This window comes from Pongo pygmaeus, chromosome 16, assembly GCF_028885625.2.
Source record: "Pongo pygmaeus isolate AG05252 chromosome 16, NHGRI_mPonPyg2-v2.0_pri, whole genome shotgun sequence".
NCBI lineage: Eukaryota > Metazoa > Chordata > Mammalia > Primates > Hominidae > Pongo > Pongo pygmaeus.
In genome coordinates this window covers 47,447,833-47,471,641 of record NC_072389.2, presented here as the reverse complement: position 1 = coordinate 47,471,641, position 23,809 = coordinate 47,447,833, and the positions used below count along the sequence as shown (strand labels likewise).

At 39.0% G+C, this 23,809-nt stretch overlaps 1 protein-coding gene across 5 annotated transcripts in view; it reads left to right on the top strand.

Annotated features, from left to right (window-relative positions):
- TMEM87A (transmembrane protein 87A) overlaps nucleotides 1-23,809 on the top strand; it is a 63,018-nt gene that overhangs the window by 30,606 nt on the left and 8,603 nt on the right. For 2 of the 5 annotated variants that reach the window (XM_054452094.2, XM_054452097.2), the window contains exons 8-17: nucleotides 2,622-2,683; nucleotides 4,731-4,914; nucleotides 5,924-6,023; nucleotides 9,012-9,105; nucleotides 11,066-11,138; nucleotides 13,504-13,608; nucleotides 14,555-14,613; nucleotides 15,418-15,521; nucleotides 22,702-22,775; nucleotides 23,195-23,256. In XM_054452094.2, the coding sequence (XP_054308069.1) occupies nucleotides 2,622-2,683; nucleotides 4,731-4,914; nucleotides 5,924-6,023; nucleotides 9,012-9,105; nucleotides 11,066-11,138; nucleotides 13,504-13,608; nucleotides 14,555-14,613; nucleotides 15,418-15,521; nucleotides 22,702-22,775; nucleotides 23,195-23,256 (917 nt within the window). Of the gene's footprint in view, nucleotides 1-2,621; nucleotides 2,684-4,730; nucleotides 4,915-5,923; nucleotides 6,024-9,011; nucleotides 9,106-10,413; nucleotides 10,497-11,065; nucleotides 11,139-13,503; nucleotides 13,609-14,554; nucleotides 14,614-15,417; nucleotides 15,522-22,701; nucleotides 22,776-23,194; nucleotides 23,257-23,809 lie in introns of all 5 variants that reach the window. The other 3 variants (XM_054452093.2, XM_054452091.2, XM_054452092.2) reach the window with 2 other exon arrangements.

The window sequence follows — 23,809 nt, the reverse complement described above, 5'->3', positions numbered from 1 at the left end:
GGAAGAGAAGCTGTATTCCACCCTACTTCAGCTTCTTCATGCATCCAGCCTGGCTCTGGTCCCTCTTCTTTTTCTTTGAAACCTACTAGCTTCAATGATCCCATATACTACCATAGTACATTGGTAGTGTACTTCCAACTACCATAGATCCCATAGGGACAGCACTTCCAACTACCATAGCCTGCTTTTGGCCCAAGAGCCCAACATGATCATGGAGTCAGCCTTGTGCACTGTTCTGAGTTTCTGTTTTGATTCTTGGAAATGTCTGTCTTGTTTTTGAGCTTATTTCCTTTTTTGTTTTGTTTCTTTTTCTTTTTTTTTTTTTGAGATAGATTCTCACTCTGTCACCCAGGCTGGAGTGTAGTGGTGTGATCTTGGCTCACTGCAACCTCTGCCTCCTGGGTTCAAGCGATTCTGCTGCCTCAGCCTCCCAAGTAGCTGGGATTACAGGCCTGCACCATCACACCTAGGTAATTTTTGTATTTTTAGTAGATTGTATTTTTACAACCTACTAAATTATTATTTATCTGCTAAATTATTAAATCTACTAGATTTTTATTTAGTAGATTGTATTTTTAGTTTCACCATGTTGGCCAGGCTGGTCTTGAACTCCTGACTTCAAGTAATCTGCCCGCCTTGGCCTCGAAGTGTGCTGGGATTACAGGTGTGAGCCACTGCACCTGGCCTTGTTTTTTCATTTTAAAAGTATCAGTCTTTTTTTGGAATGGAGAAGGTACATCGTCACTAATACAGTTTTATCATTTTTCTTCCCTTCATCAAAACCTTTAATGGCTCCCCATTGCCTATAAAATGTCTACATTTTGCAGCAAGGTTTATAAAACTCTTTACAACTTGTTCCAGTTTACCTTTTGCTGCCTTATGTCAAAACACTACTACTATATGGTATTATGTGCAGTCTCAGACTATATTTGTTCTTTAAATAGACCACACATTTTCACAGCTGTTTTGTTCATGTTATTTCCTCTACCTAGAAGGCTTTTTACTTTGTTCTGGAAAATACATACTTATCCTTCTAGTCTGGCTGAGAGGGATAGTTCTCTATGTAGCTTTTCAACTCCCTCTCCCCTGCAAGGTGGTTACCCATTTGATGGCAGAAAACATCTTACTCATGTTTCTATCTGCTGTGTTTTCCATAGGCCTGTCAAATAATAAGTGCTTAGTAAATGTATATTTTAGCATAGAGCAGGGGCTAACAGATTTTTTTCTTAAAGAGTCAGGTAGTAAATATTTTCTCTATTATAACTACCCAACTCTGCGAGGTGATGCAGAGGCAGCTGTAGACAATATGTAAATGAGTGGATGTGGCTGTGTTCCAATAAAACTTTATTAACAGAAAAAGCTGGTGGCCAGATTTGGCCCATGTGCTATATTTTGCTGACCAAGGCATAGAGTAAGCAAAGAATATGATCCAAGTATGTACTAATTATTTTGTTTACTCTTTTATTGAATTAGGAAGGTATAGATTTAATAATAGTTCTGCTCTGAAATTTTTATAATTGCTCTTATGGAATGCTCTTTTTTTCATGTAAGTATTGGATGTAGTTTACTTTAAATAATGGTATATCAGAAGCTAGTAAGGAATTTTTGTTGAATGAACAGTTATTAGTCTGTCTCTAGGGATGATCACCACTCAAGTCAGATTTTTATTTATTAATTATGCCTAGAATTTATCCAAATTGTTTTATCAATACAATAATAAAATTGTCCATCTTGAAATAGTTTTTTAAATTACAGATAATCTTAAAATTAGTCAATGTTTGCTTTACTAAGGCAAATATGTCTTTCAGATTTATGTTATTACTGTTACTTTTTCTGTCTCATTAAACACTTTGTTATTAACAAATTCTTTGAAAAATGTTAACTAGCAGGTTTTGGGGAAGTTCAATTCTGTGTTTATTGGATGGAGCTTTGCTTCGAAGCATCTGAACTTTTGAGTTATTTTTGTTTTGGAGTGAGCATCTAGGGTACCTGATTGTGAAGCTAGATTTCAATCTTGTATCAGGGATGGTATATTTTTTTGTGTGAGTTAATTTAAATTTTTAAGTTTTTTTCCAATGCCTTCATTCTGAAAATGATACATGAATGTAGCAATAAAAGAAAATTGGAGTCCATGAGAAAATAGTAAAGCAATAGGAAAATACAGGTGAGGAAAGATAGAAAACAAAGAAGATGGCAATATGTAAAAAGGAAGTCCTGTAAGACATATTTTACTGATGTGTTGTAAGGAAAAGTACATATGAAGTATGTTTAGAATTTAGAGTATGTGTAGAGTTGTTCCAGATGGGCAGCCAGAGAAGGCTGTGTGGAGGAAATATTCAATCTAGTCTTTTTTAAGATGTGAGTATGGAAACAAAAGAGCCTTCCCACTTCAGACTATGGTGGAGGCATGGAAGCCTGTGCAGGACACAGCATGAACTATGAGAACACTTAATGACTTTCCAAGTGCTGTACAAATATAATGTAATATTGACCAGGATTGAAGTGCCTAAAAGTAAATGACCCAATGCAATTCTTACTAATTTCATTAAACAAATATTAGGCAATATTTTTGTTTAATTTCTGCATCCTGTAAATTAATTTTAAGGACTCTGTTTTGGCAGTGACTGTTGAAGTGAAGGGTCCCTATGAATACCTCACACTTGAAGACTATCCCTTGATGATTGTAAGTGACTTTATATTATTTAACCTCAGTATTGGATGGTTTTGGGTTCAAAGATTGTCCCATGTTTTGTGGCAGTATTCTTTTTGATTAATTGTTCCTATGCAATTCAGAAAATGTTGCTTGTAGTCCTGGATTTATTTCTTATTATACTGGGACTTTGAGAGAGTCAGTATACCCTTGTGTGCCTCATTTTCTTATCCATATAATGAAGGGGTCAGTGACCTGTGGAAATACCTCAAAGATCATCTCACATTCTCTCTAGGATGCATAGGGGGGCACTTTTTACTACAACTCTATCGTTTCTGATCCTACTTACATTAACTAAATGAAGCTGGGTGCCCTGGCTCATGCCTGTAATCCCAACATTTTGGGAAGCTGAGGCGGGCAGATCACTTGAGGTCGGGAGTTTGAGACCAGCCTGGCCAACATGGTGAAACCCCTTCTCTACTAAAAATACAAAAATTAGCTGGGCATGGTGGCAGGCACGTATAATCCCAGCTACTCGGGAGGCTAAAGCAGAATTGCTTGAACCCAGGAGACAGAGGCTGCTGTGAGCCGAGATCGTGCCACTGCACTCCAGCCTGGGCGACAGAGTGAAACTGTCTCAACAACAAAAAATTAACAAAAAGATGAAGCTCCCTTCTCTTCATTTTGTGTGTGTATGTGTGTATGTGTGCATACATCTGTATCTCAGAATATCCTTAATATATTTTCAATTTTCTTTGTTCATGATTATTCTCTTCTTCCTTTCCCTTTAATAGTTTTCCTATTTTGTTGTGTTTCCTTGCCTCTAGATGTATCCTAATCATCATGCCATTTTTCTTCTTCAGTGTTGTCTTCATCTATATAATTTTAGATCGTGAGCTGAAATAGCTCCTTCTTTAAAAAAAAAAAAAAAGAAAGAGAGTCTCACTCTGTGTCCCAGGCTGGAGTGCAGTGGCATGATAATGGATAATGGCTCACTGCAGCCTTAAACTCCAGGCTGAAGTTACCCTCCACCTTAGCCTCCCAAGTAGCTAGGACAACAGACGTGTGCCACTATGCCTGGCTAATTTTTATTTTATTTTATTATTTTTTATCTTGAAACGTAGTCTCACTCTGTCACCCAGACTGGAGTGGAATGGCACGATCTCGGCTCACTGCAACCTCCACCTCCTGGGTTCAAGCGATTCTCCTGCCTCAGCCTCCTGAGTAGCTGGGACTACAGGTGTGCACCACCATGCCTGGCTAATTTTTGTATTTTTAGTAGAGATGGGGTTTCACCATGTTTTGGCCAGGTTGGTCTTGAACTCCTGACCTCAAGTAATCTGCCCACCTCTGCCTCCCAAATTGCTGGTATTGCAGGCGTGAGCCACCATGCCTGGCCTAATTTTTATTTTTTGTAGGGACAGAGTCTTGCTATGTTTCCTAGACTGGCCTTGAACTCATGACCTAAAGCAATCCTCCTGCCTCAGCTTCCCAAAACACTATTACAGGTGTGAATTACCACGCCTGACCAGAAAAAGCTCTTTTACGATAGGAGAGCAGGCTGAGTGCTCTCTATATATACCATATATATGTGTGTGTGTATAATAGAGAGCACCTTTTATATGGTATACATATGTGATACATACATATATATACACACACACACACATACATATATACATATGAGAGCATTCGCTCTTGAGGACAAGTTCATACGTAGTCTTCCTCTGCTCAAGACAAGATAATGCTTTCATATTAGTTAGTGTTAAGCTCCAAAGGAAGAATTATTTCTTAACTAGAAGGTAGAATATGTTTTTGTAACTTGTTATAAGACTGTATATTGATTCAGGACAGGCGCTGTGGCTTATGCCTGTAATCCCAACACTTTGGGAGGCAGAGATGGAGGATTGCTTGAGTCCAGAAGTTCAAGACCATCCTAGGCAACTTAGCAAATCCCCATCTCTTAAAAAAAAAAAAATATATATATATATATAGATAGATAGATAGATAGATTCTAAATCTACAGACTTGGCTCTTGGCCCTAATTCTCCTTTTTATCTTTTACCCAATTTGATAACAGTTTTTCATGGTGATGTGTATTGTATATGTCCTGTTTGGTGTTCTGTGGCTGGCATGGTCTGCCTGCTACTGGAGAGATCTCCTGAGAATTCAGTTTTGGATTGGTGCTGTCATCTTCCTGGGAATGCTTGAGAAAGCTGTCTTCTATGCAGAATTTCAGAATATCCGATACAAAGGAGAATCTGGTAAGTAACCAGAAAATCTTTGCCAGTTTGAGTGGTTGGAAGGTGAGATGTGTGAAAATATTCCTAAGGTCAGCAGTCACTACATAGGCTTAACTTTTCAATTACTTAATTATTACAATATCTTAAGCAGAATCACTATGATTCTGACTTTTGTTTTTAATCTTAAGAGTTCAGTGATGTAAGAGTAATTTTACTGAAATATGCTCACAAAAGTCACAACAGTAGTGGCCATTTTGGAAATGATTATTAACATCAAATCTCAATTTCCGTTGATTTCTAAGGCACCATTATACATCTAAGAAAGAAAGTAAACCTGTGAATTTAATTGTAAAATGTCACTGATTGTAAGACACACCTTGATTTAGAAAACCTCAAAATGTGGTGGGAAAGTGCATCTAACTGATAAAATATAGTCATATCAAGAAAATAGGAGAGTGCTTACGGTTTAGTAAGGTGAACCGGTAATGACAGAAGTTGTTTTATACTGTAGTTTTTTGTGATTGCTTCAGTTTTTTCTTGTCAGACCATTTAATTTAGTCATAATTATTATTGTGAGACAAACTGATAAGATTTTCCCTGGTCTTTGAAAGGTCTTGAAAATAGATCTGAAAAAAGTTAAACTATACATGCCAACAAGTGTGTACACGAGTGTGTTTTGTGCTTTTCTATGTGTAGCTGTATTTCACAGTTTTTAAAAATGGGGGAAATTGTCTTGATGCCACAAACTGTCCATATAGGGTGAGGTATTCTATTAGGGTTTTAGTGAATTTGGGGGCAGGTGGGGGAGGGAGCTGAGTTGAGCACACCCAGATTGCCATACATAGACATGAGTAAGATTGTGAGTGGCATCAGCTTGTATACTGTAAAAACTGCGGAAGAGGTATTCTATTTTAGCAGGACTAATATCAATGCTTATTCTGAAGAGTGTAGAAAGCAGCAGTCTAGTATTGGCATCTGGCCTGTTGCCAAACCTAGATTATGGTGCCATTTCTCCCCTTCTCTTTCATAGTCCAAGGTGCTTTGATCCTTGCAGAGCTGCTTTCAGCAGTGAAACGCTCACTGGCTCGAACCCTGGTCATCATAGTCAGTCTGGGATATGGCATCGTCAAGTAAGTATTAACTTCCTGTATGGAAGAGCAAATTAAAATGCTGATTAAATTTAAACAGTATTGCGTGTTCCCGATGTAGTAATTCTGAAATAGTTGATAAAAGAAATAATTCTGAAACAAGAAAGGTATCTGAAATTTTGTAGCATTGTAAATGTTGGGAAAATGTGTTTCATTTTCCATACTTCCAAATATATTCCATACTTCCAAATCCAAATGTATTCCATACTTCCAAATATATTTCCATACTTCCAAAATATTTTTTGCAAATTAGATTTTTTATGGGAAACGCATTCTTGCTGTAACTGTCTGAAAATATTTTTCTATCCAAAAAATTTTATTTTTATTGAGTGTCTTCTATAGGCATTCTTCGAGACATTGTTCTAGGCCCTGGGGACATAGCAAGTAAACAGAAGATTTTGAGCTTACATTTGTGGAGGGAGGGGACAAAGACAAAATTTAAGTGAGTAAAATATTTTAATATGTCTGTGGAAAGTGCAGTGGAGCAGGTAATACAGGAGCTAGAGCTTGCAGTTGTATATAGGGTGATCAAGGAGGGCTTCACTTAATGACATTTATTAAGCAGAGACTTCAAGGAGGTGAGGGAGCTGTATGTATACCCAAGGGAAGAGATGCTTAATTGAGATCAGATTCTATATATATTTTGAAGGTGGAACCAGTGGAATTTGCTGATGGATCAGGTGTGTGATATGAAAGAGAAGAGGAATTAAGGATGATGCCAACTGTTTTGATCTGATAAAATGACAGGATGGAATTGAAGATTTACTGAGTTCAGGAAGACCTTAGGTGAAATAAGTGTGGAGCAGGGGCAAGATTGGAGTTGAATTAGATAACTAAGTAGGGGAAACAAAGGGGAGAGGTTGGGGCAGAGATAAAAGTTTGGGAGTCATGAAGGTAAAGATATTATTTAAAGTCATGAGGGCCAGGCGCGGTGGCTCATGCCGTAATCTTCACACTTTGGGAGGGCAAGGCGGGCAGATTGCCTGAGGTCAGGAGTTCAAGACCAGCCTGGACAACACAGTGAAACCCTGCGTCTACTAAAATACAAAAAATTAGCCGGGTGTGGTGGCATGCGCCTGTAGTCCCAGCTACTTGGGAGGTTGAGGCAAGAGAATCGCTTGAACCCTGGAGGTGGAGATTGCAGTGAGCCAAGATCATGCCACTGCACTCTAGCCTGGGTAACAGAACGAGACTCCATCTCCAAAGTTAAATAAATAAATAAATGAAGTCATGAGACTGGATTTGGTCACCAAGGAAGTGAGTATATATAGAGAAGAGGTCCAAGGGCTGGGCCCTTGAATATTTAATATTATTTAGAAGTCTGTAAGATGAAGTAGTTAGCAGAAGAAATTGAGGAGAGACCAGTGAGGTGGGTAGAAAACTGAAGAATGTGTTTCAAGGAGGAAGTGATTGTGTCAAGAGATCCTGATAGGTCAAGTGAGAATTGGCCATTGAGTTTACCTATATGGAGGGTCATAGTGATAGTTTTGGTGAAGTGATAGGGACAAAAGCCTAATTGGGGAGAGTTCCAGAGAGAATAGGAGGAGAGGAATTAGAATAATAATAATTAGAATAATATAGACAATTATTTAAAGGAATTTTGCTTTAAGTGAGATTAAGTAATGCTATAGCATCACTTTATAGTGCTTTAAGTAGGATTAAGGTTCGTTGTTTTAAGTTTGTTTATTCAATTAAAGGAGTTTTGCTTTAAATGGGATTAGAGATACGGGGAATTTTAATTCTTAAAACTTTTTTATTTAACAATTATTTGAGTGCCTCTTATATTCCAGGAAGTATTCTAGGTTTCCAAGATGAATGGGGAGAAAACTCCCTGCTCATATGGAGTTTTCCCCAATGTATAACAAAAAATATAAGAACAAATATTGGTAAGGCCTATGCAGACATGATTTAAGGCAGCGCATCTTAAACTACACTACACCAAGGAATTACCTAAGGATTTTGTTAACATGTGGATTCTGGTTGTGTAGGATTTTGAATCTCAAGGATCTAAGACTTTTTCTCCTTCAAACAGAAGTTGCTCAGAAGACTTTTCATATATTACATTTCGAGCTTGCAAATATACTATTTAATGAACCGCATTAGGATATTTGATTATATTAAGGAATCGTTAGAATTTTTAGATTTGATGGTGGTATTTTGGTGATGTTTTTTAAAAGTTTCTTTTGTGGGCCAGGCATAGTGGCTCATGCCTGTAATCCCAGCCCTTGGGGAGGCCAATGCAAGAGAATCGCTTGAGCCTAGGAGTTCTAGACCAGTCTGGGCAACATGGTAAGACCTTGTCTCTACAAAACATCGAAAAAAAAAAAAAAATTAACCTGGTGTAGTGGGACGTGCCTGTAGTCCTCAGCTACTCAGGAGGCTGAGGAGGGAGGGTCGCTTGAGCCCAGGAGTTCACGGCTCCAGTGAGCTGTGACTAGGCCACTGCACTTCAGCATGGGTGATAGAGTGAGACCCTGTTTCTTTAGGGGAAAAAAAGAAAGGCCCTTTTGTAGCCATTGAAATACCAAAGAAAAATAAAGTCCTCATTTATTAAAAACACATACTGAAATATATCAAAGATATACTGTCTAGGATTTGCATCAAGAGAATATGAAAGGGTGGAAAGGGGATGGGGTATGCATGGGACAGAACTGACCATAGGTTGGTGGTTGTTGGGCCTCGGTGAAGGGTTTATAAGGGTGCATTATACTACTTGTGAATATATTTCAAAACTTTCTGAGGAAAGGTTTTTTAAAAATGTGGTAACCAGACACGAGATCTTAAGTTGTAGTTTTCCCTATCTTGTTTTAAGACCATAAGGTCTTAGTTTTTTTCTCTTAGGTGAATGAAGTGTATATTATTTATTGCTTTAAATTGTTGGTCTATATTAATTAACACAAGTTCCTGTTACTTAGCTTGTTTCGGGATTTGTCCCATATGTACTCAAATATCTCCTTGCTTCCTCTTTAGGCCACGCCTTGGAGTCACTCTTCATAAGGTTGTAGTAGCAGGAGCCCTCTATCTTTTGTTCTCTGGCATGGAAGGGGTCCTCAGAGTTACTGGGGTTAGTACTGCTTAATCTCATTTTCTGTGGTCAGTTCAATTATATTGTTTACATCTTGACAGTGTGAATCGGAAATGTCTGTGGGCTTCTTTCTGTTTGCTTTAAGTCACTTTTGGGCTCTGATTTTCAAAATATATGTATAGTTCATGTTTTCTTTTTAATCTATTAGAGCTTTGTAAATTTAGCGTGTGCCCGGAATGAATGCTTTTCCACCTGTCTCCAAATTGCTAATTGTTTTAGTTCCTCCTCCCAAGCAGTAGACTTGCATTTTTTTTTTCTTTTTCTAATCGATGGAATCCAGACTGAAATCCAGACTGAAGTTCTTGTGTAAATGGCAGACTTTGGAGTCATACACTTACTACTTAATCTAATCTAAAGTAACTGTTGTTTCTTAGTCAACATTTCAGTTTCAAAAACTTCCTTAAAATGCAGCTAATGAGGCCGGGCGCGTAATCATGCCTGTAATCCCAGCACTTTGGGAGGCCGAGGCGGGCGGATCACGAGGTCAGGAGATCAAGACCATCCTGGCTAACATGGTGAAACCCTGTCTCTGCTAAAAAAAAAAAAAAATACAAAAAATTAGCTGGGCGTGGTGGCAGGTGCCTGTAGTCCCAGCTACTTGGGAGGCTGAGGCAGGAGAATGGTGTGAACCCGGGAGGTGGAGCTTGCAGTGAGCTGAGATCGTGCCACTGCACTCCAGCCTGGGCAACAGAGCAAGACTCCGTCTCAAAAAAAGAAAAAAAAAATGCAGCTAATGAAGTTTCACACCATTTTTGAGAATTGTATAATTATTCCCTTTGCCAGGGAAGGAAACCAAAGCATCTAAGTGATAAAAAAAATTTATGGCTGGGAGTAGTGGTGGGCGCCTGTAGTCGTGGCTACTTGGGAGGCTGAGGTGGAAGGACTGATTGAGTTCAGGCTGTGGTGAGCCATGATCATGCCATTATACTCCAGCAACAGAGTGATACCTCTTCCTTAAAAAAGAGAAGAAAAGAAATTTATGTTACCACTGGATTAATACGAAGAAGTGTAGGGTTCTCTAGGCCATTTCAATTAATTTTCTTATTTTTAAAAAAAAGACTCCACAGCAACCTATTAGATTCAATATCGTAAAAACTGTAAACTTGGCTTTGCTCACAAGAAAACTGGGCTCAATATGTTTTGCAATAAATTGCCTCTTAAATCAGACACTTTGTGGATGCACATTTGCTTTTCAAATCACACTGTCCTCTATGTGTAATTCTCTTAGACTTTTAGCAACTTTAACCCTCTGTCAATTTCATTTTCTTTCTTCTGCTGTTGCTATAGTATTTTTCTTATCCCTTGACTCTGATAGTAAACCTGGCCCTCTCAGCAATTGACGCCTGTGTTATTTTATGGATATCCTTTCAGTAATGCCTGTTGATTGGGTAATTAGGGTTATATAAAAAACATACTCTATATAAACTGGAAACATGCAGCGTAGTTTTTCAGACAGATAATTGCGTTACATTTTATTTTGGGGTGAGCTCTTATTTGTAAAATATTACAGTTTTGGAAATTAAAAATTCTTTGTATATGATGCAGTAATTTTTTTTAAATACGAGACAAGTCTTTTCAGACTTGCAGCCAAAATTGCAATAATAGGAAATGATAGATTAAGGATGGGGCTTATAAACATTAGAACTTTTTTGAAATATGGTCACTTGTTAACATGGATCTTTATATATGAAAAACTCGTAGTTAGCAGTATGTTTCGAGATTGTAAATGACAATTTATGTGAAATGCTTATAGCTGTATATTCTACGTGATGGTTTATAAGAAGGGAAGAATGATTAGGTGTCAAATGTTCTTTTTATTTTCTTTCAGTTCAATGCAAAAACATTCCAATGATTATGTAAATGCAGAATCATGTGGTGGTTTCTTCTCTGTGCCTCTCTAGACATCTGTTTTTCACCACTTCTTTTTCTTTGTCTGCAGGCCCAGACTGATCTTGCTTCCTTGGCCTTTATCCCCTTGGCTTTCCTAGACACTGCCTTGTGCTGGTGGATATCCTTCTCATTGGCTTGTTTGATGAAGGTCCATTTTCTCCCCTTGGAGATGGGTTTCCATTGATCTTTCTGCAAAGAGTTTTTATCAGTTTTGTTGATTACTCCTTAGCGTGGGGAATAGTGCATGCTAAGTCTTAACAACCTGAGGGTTCAGGTAAGCAGTTTTTTTTGTTTTTATTTTTTTAATTTTAAAAATCAAATTGGAAATTGGTGACTGTGGACCGAGCTCAAGATAAAATCTTTTGGCTTTTTTCTTTTAAGTGAGCATTTCATCTTGATTTTGCACTTGTTGTTTGTGTACCTAATCATTTAGTGTTAGAATCACTGGCTGCGGTGGTCCTGCTCTGCCTTTTAGCCTCTAGCAATTCTTAAATGCTTTGAAACTTATGAAAAGATTTTGATCCTTAAATTTGATTTCAGGAACTATGTAAGGTGCTTTGACTTTTCTGAAACTCTGTGTAGGTTCAGCAGGTTTTAACCCTTATGGAGTGAGTGTTTTCTTGCCTCATTCAAAAGCTGGCTTGGAATTGTTTGAAGATTTCCACCCTTCAGAATAAATAATTGATTCATTTACAGGCAGAGTCAACCAGCAGATAACAAACAAGCTTCTATTTGAGCAATCTTTTTCTCCTGCTCTTTAAAATTAAATTTATATATTAGGGGCTTGGCCTGATGGCTAAAGGATTCAAGTTTTTGGACTTTATCTTATATTGAATTTGTTTTGGTTTTTATATATTTGGTCCTTTTAGCAGTTTTCATTATTACTGACCTGATAGATTGTGACTGTTGAAAAACTGAATGTAAACAAAATTGTTTTGTGAATTTGAGTGGGTTGCGGTATGAGTTTTCAGTTAAAGTGTCCTCGGTCTAAATAGCCAAAGCTTTTCTAGATTAGTATCTTTCCAAGTGTTTTGTGAACCTCTGCAAGCATTGAGAGAAGAGGGAGGTAGGAATGGATTGTATAGTAAGATAACCCAATGACTAGGTAACAGCTAAGGCTCTGTAAGGGCAGAGCAAGTGCCAAATCCCTTATTTTTGTATCTGCTTCTCATTCTGAAAATTGAGCCAGGTGCAGTGGCTCATGCCTGTAATCCCAGCACTTTGGGCGGCTGAGATGGGGAGATTGCCTTAAGCTCAGGAGTTTGAGACCAGCCTGGGCAACATGGCAAAGCCCTATCTCTACAAAAAATACAAAAATTCATCAGGCTTGGTGGCTTGCGCCTGTAGTCCCAGCTGCTTGGGAGGCTGAGGCAGGAGAATTGCTTGAGCCCTGGAAGCGGAGGTTGCAGTGAGCTGAGATCGCACCGCTGCACTCCAGCCTGAGTGACAGAGTGAGACCCTTTCTCGAAAAGAAAAGAACATTGAACGTGAGAGCAGATACCATTTTTAGTAGGCACCAATTCCCCTCCTGTTTTTCTCTGGCAACTTCCACTTGAGAATAATGTTCTGAAAATGGAGAGTCATTGCTTTTGGAAGAAAACCGTATGAGCTTCTCAACCAACTGTAAGGTCATCTTAATTCAGGATAGTGCAGACAACTGATGGCAGGTTCCTTAAGATGGCATGAGGGAACTGAGTGTAGATCTCTGGGAGATTATAGGCACGAGTATAATTATGACCCTCAACTAGATTTGCTGGACAGATGAGAACAGAGCTACCCACCTTAAAGGGAGAGAGAAGATGATGTTAACTCTTTGTCCCTTGCCTGTTACTCATGTTCACTTTATCTTCTACCGTTTCTCTATTTATTTTCTGTCTTTTTTTGTTGCTCTAGAAAGCCTCTTCCTTTCTCTTTTTTATACTTTTTCCTCTTGTGATTTTGTACATTCTTACTTTATCCTGTTCTGTCTTCTCTTTAATGTCTCATTGAAAACGATGACTTTCGGCCAAGTATGGTGGCTCGTGCCTGTAATGCCAGTGCTTTGGGAGGCCAAGGCAGGAGGATCAGTTGAGGTCAGGAGTTTAAGACCAGCCTGAGCAACATAGCGAGACCTTATCTCTACAAAAAAATTGAAAAATTAGCCAGGCATGGTGGCACATGCCTGTAGTCCCAGCTGCTTGGGAGGCTGAGGTGGGAGGATCGCTTGAGCCTCAGTGGTCAAGGCTGCAGTGAGCCGTGATTGTGCCACTACACTCTAGCCTGGGCTAGACCTTGCCTCACAAAAAAAAGGAAAAGAAAATAAAATGATGACTTACTTATTAATCTTGAGGGGTTTGTGAGATTAAGTGAGAATAAGAGAGCTACAAGGCCTCTGAGAGATCTATAAGTTTATTAGCATGACCCGAGATCCTCAAAGAAACCTGAAAACTAATTGGCTAGCTTACGGTTTTTTCTGAATGTTGAATTCCTTGACCTGCAAACACATATTTATTAGCCTGACTCAAACGATGAAGCTATTAAAACTTCGGAGGAACATTGTAAAACTCTCTTTGTATCGGCATTTCACCAACACGCTTATTTTGGCAGTGGCAGGTAAGTCTGGGACTTTCTTCTTGGAGTTCAAATGTGATCTGTTTAGAATGGAGATTCTTAACCTGAAAGGCCATGGTGGGCATAGAAAGTTTTGTATATTTCACTTGGAAAAGGGTTCTTAGCTCTTGTCAAATTCTCAGAAAGATCTATGGTTTTTAAAAAGTTGAGAACCATTTATTTTATGTACAGTAGCTGGAAATCAACCTCATATTTCAGCTCGTCATTTATCCCTCTTCTATTTGCATTCTTTCTTGAGGCATTCTTTTTCTTGAGGTTAGTTAGCTTAAGTGCCAGAGAGTGCTCCTTTTAGAAGACATTACCACATGTTTGTTTAGTTTTATTAAATAGTTGTAGAATTTTAGATTAGAGTACATTGCTATTACAGTGCTTTTACATATGTCAGCAAGCATATGTAAAAAATTGATATTAGGTGGACTGTAACCAAACTAGGCTAATTTGCCTACCTCCTGACCCTTGTACCAGGAATAGTGAGGTCTGATTTATGATTGGAACTAGCTCTTCTGTTTGTGTTACAGTCGTTTTATCAGCCATTTTTTTTTCATCTGACCAGCCAAAGAAAAATTAGCATTACTATACTAAGGATAAAAGGGAAAAAAATTATATTGATAATGCTGGAAAGAGCTATATTTCCAATACCTTATTTTCCAACCACAATGGTTACTGATGTAGCCAGATGGCAAATAAAATTATTACCAAATTATCCTTTAAATACAGAAAGCATTGGCCAGAGTATGTATCATGAGCCTTGCTGATAGCAGGTATACAGTACATTTGTATTGAATACACTTGTTAAAATAACTGGTAGAATTGTGATGTATTTGGGGGTTTGGGGTGTGTGGGATTCCACTTAACCGGAAATGGGGGAATGTAATTGGGGATGTAAACCAGCATTCATACTCTGACCTGGTTTTTCATTTACTATTAGCATCCATTGTGTTTATCATCTGGACAACCATGAAGTTCAGAATAGTGACATGTCAGTCGGTGAGTTATAAGCACATTTATGAATAGTGTACTGTCTTATAAACAACTGATGATGTTGATGACAGTGGTAAGGTTCTTCTGTTATATACCTTATAAAAAATTAGAGCTAGGTCTCTACTCTGAGGGTTGTGATACTTCCCTCCTCCTAAGTATTCTGTACTATCGTGGTGCTTGGTATAGTAGATAGTTTTTTGTTTGTTGTTTCTGACTGTATTCTCCCAGTTTTGGGAGAGAATTTTGTAAGTTATAACTACAGTGTGCTATAACCCAGTCTTACTTTAACTAAAAATCTTAAGAAGTCCAGAGCACTAAATATTAAGTACCATATGTGTAAATAATACTAATCTGAATAGAAGCCACGTCCTTAAGATCTGAGCTCAAAGACTGTGACAGTAGGATTTCTTTAGAAGCAGCTAAGGCTCTTATTTTATTAAATAAATAATGAAAATGAAAATTATAAAGTATACCAACCTAATGTAACTTTCTCTTACACTGTATAAGGTAACTTTCTCTTAACCCTGTATAAAACCCTTTCTTAAAGGCTTCTCGGAGGGATGATGAAGCTTTGACAAATACTCTGTTCCATTGATGCATTTTCTTTAACAACAGTAAGCACTACAAGGGCAAAAACTACATTCATTCACTTTGTTTCCCCACACTTACCACAGTACTAAGCACGTAGCAGGCTCTTAGTAAACATAACTTGAATGAACAAATAAGTGATTTTTGTTCTATGCCAAAGGCTTTATGAACAAGGGGTTAAGATAACATGTATAAATGATGTACTTCTCCCCCGTATTGTAGGACTGGCGGGAGCTGTGGGTAGACGATGCCATCTGGCGCTTGCTGTTCTCCATGATCCTCTTTGTCATCATGGTTCTCTGGCGACCATCTGCAAACAACCAGAGGTTCTTGGACTCTTCTGTTTATTCTGCTAACATGAGATGACCATGTCATCAATTAGGGGTGGTGCATTGGGGGACAGTATCAGGGCTGTGTCATACAGTGGAAGGAACACTGGGCCTGGAATCAGAAGAACTGGGTTCCTATCTCAGCTCTCCTCTTACCTTCATGATTTTTGGCATGCGGCCTCTCCACCTCTCTGGCCTTAGTTTCCTTTCTATATACTGAGAGGGAATTAAACCCAGCAACATGAAGTTCCTTTCAGCTCTGACATTTTGTGATAAATACACAGGCATACTATGGAAATAAATTGCAAGTTTGGTTTCAGACCATCACGATAAAGCAGATATTGAGTTACATACATATTTTGTTTTTTCCAGTGCATATCAAAGTTATATTTACACTATTCTGTGGTCTACTATGTGTGCAATAGCATTATGTCTAAAAAATGTATGCACGTTAATTTAAAAACACTTCATTGCTAAAAAAAAAAAAAATACCGACACAGGGGCTGGGCGTGGTGGCTCACGCCTGTAATTCCAGCACTTTGGGAGGCCAAGGCAGTCGAATCACCTGAGGTCAGGAGTTCGAGAGCAGCCTGACCACCGTGGCGGAACCCTGTCTCTACTAAAAATACAAAAATTAGCTGAGTGTAGAGGTGGACGCCTGTAATCCCAGCTACTTGGGCAACTGAGGCAGGAGAATTGCTTAAACCTGGGAGGCAGAGGTTGCAGTGAGCCGAGATCATGCCACTGCACAGCATAGGTGACAGAGCGAGACTCCCTCTAAAAAAAAAATGCTGACACACAAAGTGAGCACATTGCTGTTGGAAAATGGTACCAATAGACTTCCTTGACATAGGGTTGCCGCAAAATCTGGGAAGCACAGTAAAATGAAGCACCATAAAACCAAGTATGCCTGTAAGTATTTGTATAGTAAACAAGGGAGGATAGATATGTAATCTACTGTGTCAGCCAGGCACGGTGGCTCATGCCTGTAATCCCAGCACTTTGGGAGGCCAAGGTGGGCAGATCACATGAATCCAGGAGTTTGAGACCAGCTCGGCCAACACGGCAAAACCCCACCTCTACTAAAAATACAAAAATTAACCGAGCATGGCAGTGCACACCTCTAATCCCAGCTACTCGGGAGGCTGAGGCACAAGAATTGCTTGAACCCGGAGGCGGAGGTTGCAGTGAGGCGAGATGGCGCCACTGCACTCCAGCCTGGGTGACAGAGTGAGACTCTGTCTCAAAGAAAACAAAAGATATAATTGTGTCACGTATACTGAGTCTCTCCTGTCTAGTGTCTAGAAGGAAAGAAAATTTCTGTAACCAGCAGCCCAGCTCACTTTGTAATGATAGAAAGGGTAAAATTAAAACGTACATAACCAACTTTGAAATTAAAAATCTATATGTAAATCTGATTTGTCCAATGATAGGCAAATTTCAGTCATTTAGGAACTGCCTGGCTTTATTTTGTGATTATGCCTTTTTTCCCCCCTCATTTGCATTTAGATGGTTAAGAGCTTATATTAAACGGCCATACCTCCAAAGAAGGAAAAGGGTAACATGGTATAAACGACTAATTTTATAACCAGACCCAATGAAAGATTGAAACAGAAAATAGGTGAAATCCTTTTACTCCATGAAAATGGCCTTGCTGACATTTCAAACTATGCACTTTATATGTATTTATCGAAAAAAGTCAGAATAAAGTCATGAAAGAAAATAAAGGAGATACGAAATCACACTATTGAGAAAGAACTTTTACATTCTGGAGACCCTTCTTTTATATCCGTCTGTTGATCTACTGGTTACTCACTAGCTGTATTTGTATTTAAATATTTTCCCTTCCTCAGTCATTAAAAAATTTTTGCGTTACCTTCCCTCTTCTTTTTTTCCCCCTTTTCTTTTAAAACATTGCCCCCTTTCTTCGTGACTTCAGTGTTAACTGCATATTATAATGTGTCTTTTCCCTGTTCACATATGGAATCTTCCATTACTCTCGTAACAGTACATTGTGGAGATTCCTTCCAGTGTAACAGGTTTAATTGAACTCATTCATTTTCATGGATAGCATAAATATGGGACATGTGTAGTACAGTTAAATTAACATATTCTCTTATTAATGGACATTTGGGATATTTCCAGTTTGAGGTGTGTCAGGGTCCTCAAGACCATCCTAATGTTCAGTGATTTACTAGAAGGCCTCATGGGATGCAGCGTACAGTTATACTCACAGTTAAGGTGTATTACAACAAAATGGTGATAGCAGGTAGAGTCTGGGGAAATCTGTATTTTCTTTCCTGGTGTTCTGTCTCTCTTCTGAGGAAGTACATCAAGTCAGTTCTTTTCCCCAGCAACAAAAATGTAGTAATACATTGTTTCTGTCCAGGAAAGCCCATTAATGTTCAGCACTCAAGATTTTTATTGGACGGTGTTACCTCCTCCCAGCCAAATATGTGACAGTATGCACAGACTATTACCAATGTGGGAAACTCATTTGAGCTTTCAATGTCCAGAGTTTTTACTGGGGCTCAATCACATACTGTCTCTGTTGCTGACTTTTAGTTTCCAACCCCTCCTGGCAGTCAGGCTAATACCATTTCCTCTGGATGTCAGAGCTGATATGGCATGGCCCAAAGCCCCTATCATAAACCATACTGTTACACTGTCAGGCAAAGTCCCCAGGCAAATAAAGACAGGACATTTTATGGGTGTAGGGATCACCTCACATTAGTCAATGAAGGTTAATTTCTCACTACACACTGGCACATGCTCAAGAAATATTTAATGAGTGGGCTTGGATTTGCTAGGTTGAAGGATATGTGTGTTTGTAATTTTTAAAGTATTTCCAGATTACGTTCCCAAAAGAAACCTGAAAGAAATTGCATATTTAACAACAATGGTATGAGAGAGGTTTTTTCTTCTTCACTTGTTTTATGTCCCATCATTTTATTTAATTTTTGCAGATTTGGTGGATGAGAATTAATATTGTTACTTTTTGTATTTAAGGTTGGATCTTTAGCTTATTTTTTATTGGCTTATTGATCGTCTCTGTCCATTTTCAGCTGCTATAACAAAATACCACAGACTGTTTATAATGAACAGAAATTTGTTGGCTCGCAGTGTCAGCATCTGGTGAGGGCCTTCTTACTGGGTCGTCACATGACAGAAGGTGGAAGGGCAAAAGGGAGAGCCCACTCCAGAAAACCCTTTATGTAACAGCATTAATTCATTCATGAGGGTGGAGCCCTCATGACCTAAACGCCTTCCATCAGGCCCAACTCCCAACCCTGTCACACTGGGAATTAGGTTTCAACATGAGTTTTGGAGGGGACAGACATTCAGACTGTAACAGTCACTTATGTATTGATCCGTAGGAATTTATTTATTTTGAGATGGGGTTTCGTTCTGAAGCCAAGGCTGGAGTGTAATGGAGCAACCTTGGCTCACTACAACCTCCACCTCCTGGGCTCAAATGATCCTCCCACCTCAGCCTCCTGAGTAGCTGGGACCACAGGTGTGCTCCACCACACTGGGCTAATCTTTGTATTTTTTGTAGAGATGGGGTTTTGCCATGTTGCCCAGGCTTGTTACAAACTCCTGAGCTCAAGCGATCCGCCTGCCTTGGCCTCCCAAAATGCTGGGATTACAGGCGTGAGCCACCATACCAGGCCCAATTTGTAGGAATTTCTAATATATTTTGTATGCCAATATTTTGTTTGTTCTAAGTATTGCATATATTTTCTGCCAGTTAATATATCTTTTGATTTTTTTATGCTGTTTTTAATCATACAAAATCTCAGAAATATGGAGTAGTTTTTCTCTTCAAGGATTGTACATTTTGCATCTTATTTTGACAAATTCTTATCTAGCCTAAGGTGAGGTCAAAAAATTATTCTCTAATGACTTTTTAAAAATTTCACAATCAGGCTGGGCGCGATGGCTCATGCCTCTAATCCCAGCACTTTGGGAGGCTAAGGCGGGTGGATAACCTGAGGTCAGGAGTTCAAGACCAGCCGGACCAACATGATGAAACCTCATCTCTACTAAAAATAACAAAAATTAGCCAGGTGTGGTGGCAGGCGCCTGTCATCCCAGCTTGGGAGGCTGAGACAGCAGAATCGTTTGAACCCGGTAGGCGGAGGTTGCAGCGAGCTGAGATCGCGCCATTGCACTCCAGCCTGGGCAACGAGCGAAACTCCGTCTCCAAAAAAAAAAAAAAAAAAAAAATCACAAGCAAGATGTTCATCCACCAAGAATTACTTGATTCTAGGCTCTCTACTCTCTTCTGTTCTGGTCCTGCATCAGTAGCACACTGTCTGAATTACCCTAGGCTTCTGATAAACCGTGGTATCTGGAGGGCCTGAACCCGTAATCATATAAGTGCAGGCTCAGCCGCATACTACCTGGCTCTTTTAAAAATAGCCTTTGGGCCAGGCACTGTGGCTCATGCCTATAATCCCAGCACTTTGGGAGGCTGAAGCAGACAGATTACCTGAGGTCGGGAGTTCGAGACCAGTCTGACCAACTAGAAAAACCCCATCTCTACTAAAAATACCAAATTAGTTGGGCGTGATGGCACATGCCTGTAATCCCAGCTATTTGGGAGACTGAGGCAGGAGTGCTTGAACCCCAGGAGGGAGAGGTTGCAGTGAGCCGAGATCGTGCCATTGCACTCCAGCCTGGGCAATGAGTGAAACTCTTTCTCAAAAAAAAAAAAAAAAAAAAAAAAGCCTTTGGCCAGGCGTGATGGCTCACACCTGTCATTCCAGCACTTTGGGAGGTCTGGCTGAGAGGATTGCTTGAGCCCAGGAGTTTGAGACCAGCCCTGGCAATATAGCAAGATCCTGTTTCTACAAAAAAAGTTGTTTTAGGTTAGCTGGGCATGGTAATGCGTGCCTGTAATCCCAGCTACTTGGGAGGCTGAGGTGGGAGGATCACTTAAACCTGGGATGTCGACGCTGCAGTGAGCCATTGTCATACCACTGCACTCCAGCCTGGGCAACAGAGCGAGACCCTGTCTCAAAAAATTTTTTAAAAAGCCTTTGGTGTTGAATTTTTGCCCTTTATTTTTAAAATTTTTTTATTTTAGATGGAGTCTTGCTATGTTGCCTAGGCTAGACTCAAACTTCTGGGCTCAAGGGATCCTCCTACCTCAGCCTCCTCAGTAGCTGAGACTACTGGTACGTGTCACTACACCCAGCTTTTGTTTTTTAATAAAAATTTTAGATTGCTTAATTCTAGGAAAACCTATTACGATTTTGATTGGAACTTAATTGAATTAATAAATTAGGGAGATTATATATGTATTTTTGATAATTCCTTGACTATGGCATCTCTCCATTTTTTAGTCTTTGAATTATGTTTTGTAATTTCTGATTTAAATTTTTGTGGCTCTTACGAATGCAACCTTTAAAAATATATACAGCTTTTCCAAATATGTAGGAATGCTGTTGCCTTTTTCTCTCTCTCTCTGTCTCTCTCTCTCTCTCTGTCTCTCCTTTCTTTTCTTGATGGAGTCTCGCTGTGTTGCCTAGGCTGGAGTGCAGTGGTGCAATCTTGGCTCACTGCAACTTCTGTTCCCCAGGGTCAAGGGATTCTCCTGGTTCAGCCTCCTGAGTAGCTGGGATTACAGGCACCCACCACCATGCCCAGCTAATTTTTGTACTTTTAGTAGAGACGGGGATTCACCTTGTAAGCCAGGCTGGTCTCAAACTCCTGACCTCAAGTGATCCGTCCTCCTCGGCCTCCCAAAGTGCTGGGATTACAGGCATGAGCCACCATGCCCGGCTTGCTTGTTTAATGTATATCATTCCCAGCAACCCTCCTGTTATGTTGTTAGTTTTGATAATTTCCACATTTTCTTTTCAGATAGATTTTTGTCTAAAGTAATCATTACATGTTCCTTTTTTGCCAAATAATCTTCCTGCCTCAATTTTGATTCTTATATTATTAGCTTGGCTAAGCCCTCCTGTATAATACTGAATAGAGTCAATGACAGTGGGCCCTCTCATCTTACTCTGACATTAAATGCTTCTCTGATATCATCAACTATGATATTTACCATGGAATTTGTTACCCGTTAACAAGTTATAGATGTTCCCTTCTGTTCCTAGTTCATTAAGAATTTTTATCATGAAAGAGAGTTTTAAAAGCAAGGTAGAATGAAAATAGTAGGTAACAATAAAATGGGAAGTATAGAGTGAGGTCAAAGCTAAAGCATTCGGCCGGGCGTGGTGGCTCACGCCTGTAATCCCAGCACTTTCGGAGGCTGAGGCGGGCAGATCATGAGGTCAGGAGATCGAGACCATCCTGGCTAACACGGTGAAACCCCGTCTCTACTAAAAATACAAAAAAATTAGCCAGGCGTGGTGGCAGGCGCCTGTAGTCCCAGCTACTCGGGAGGCTGAGGCAGGGGAATGGCGTGAACCCAGGAGGCAGAGCTTGGAGTGAGGCGAGATCACACCACTGCACTCCAACCTGAGCGACAGAGCGAGACTCCGTCTCAAAAAAAATAAAAAATAAATAAAAAAAATAAATAAAAGCTAAAGCATTCTAGGAATTACATGTCTGGGAGCTGCTTTGCTGAATCTCTTGGAAGTTGTTAAGGAAAGGCATCTGAGATATACCAGATCAGACCTTCATCTTCTGAGCTTCCCACTTGTAAACTGAAATTTTAAATTACCTGGAATAGGCCTCCCTTCTCTTAACTCCCAATTTGAAGGCTGCGATTTTAAATTAGATGAGAATTTACTTAACTCTATTTGATACATATCCTTATGAATGAACATTTGTTGACTGTCTGCTAAATGTGACAGGTATTGTTCTAAGCACTTTATTTGTAATGACTTACTTTTACACAACACCCCTATGAGTAATGTTCTACTATCCCCTTATTTACAGATGAGGAAACTGGGTACAGAGAGATTAAGTAACTAGTCTGATGTCACAGGTAGTATTCAGCTGAGCCTGCACTCATAAATACAATACTGTCCTGCTTCTCCTTTGCTAATATAGGCAATTAAGAGCTTTCTGAAGGGGAAGAAATTTTATTATTAAACTGATTTAATGAATTACTATAATTGCAGTTTCAATAATTAGTTTTGTAAAATGCAACTGGTATAGCAGTTTTTGAAGTTTTCTAATTTTTTCCTTCTGTTCACTTTGGTTCTGTTAGGTTTGCCTTTTCACCATTGTCTGAGGAAGAGGAGGAGGATGAACAAAAGGAGCCTATGCTGAAAGAAAGCTTTGGTAATAATAAAATTCACCTCTTATTAGTACTTTAAATATTATTTTTCTATAAGTACATTATTTATTATTTTATAACTGTGTTGTTCCTGTATTTGGTATGGGATGAAGTTAGGGTTAAGAAAATAAGGGTGTGAATCTTAAGATGAAGGCATGGTAAATTCAGTAAGTAAGTGCACATTAAGTATCCATTTTACTTGCTAGAAGTGAGCTAAAAATTTTGCTTTGAATTTCCCAGCTTACCTGTAAAGATGGAGAAACATCTGTTGTATACTTCACAAGTATTAGGAAGCTTAAAATAAAACTATGATAAGTAACTTTGGGGCTTTTAATTTAAAAAAAGAAAAAGTTCTGAATCCATTTTGCCGACATAGTTGGTCTGTTCACAAAGTTAAACAGTGTATATTTATTTTCTTCTACAGAAGGAATGAAAATGAGAAGTACCAAACAAGAACCCAATGGAAATAGTAAAGTTAACAAAGCAGTAAGTATGACTTTTCCATTCGTCTTTGTTCTTTGTCCCATCTTCCAACCCTCAGTAGAACTACTAGAAGAAAACAGGAGGAAAATTCTGTGACATTGGTCTTGGCAATGATTTTTTTTTTGTATATGACCCCAAAAGCACAGGGAACAAAGCAAAAATAGAGAAGTGAGAGTACATCAAACTATAAAGCTTCTGCCCAGCAAAGGAAACAATTAACAAAGTGAAAAGACAACCTACAGAATGGGAGAAAACATTTGCAAACATTGCATCTGTTAAGGGGTTAATATCCAATTTATATAAGGAACTCAGTAGCAAGAAAACGAATAGCCCAGTTTAAAAATGGGCAATGGACCTGAATATACATTTCTTAACATAAGACCTACAAATGGCCAACAAGTATATGAAAAAATTTTTATCATTACTAATCCTCAGGGAAATGCAAATGAAAACCACAATGAGATAACACCTCACACCTGTTTGAATGGCATTTATCAAAATGAAGAAATAACAAGTGTTGGCAAGGACATGGAACAAAGGGAACCCTTGTACACTG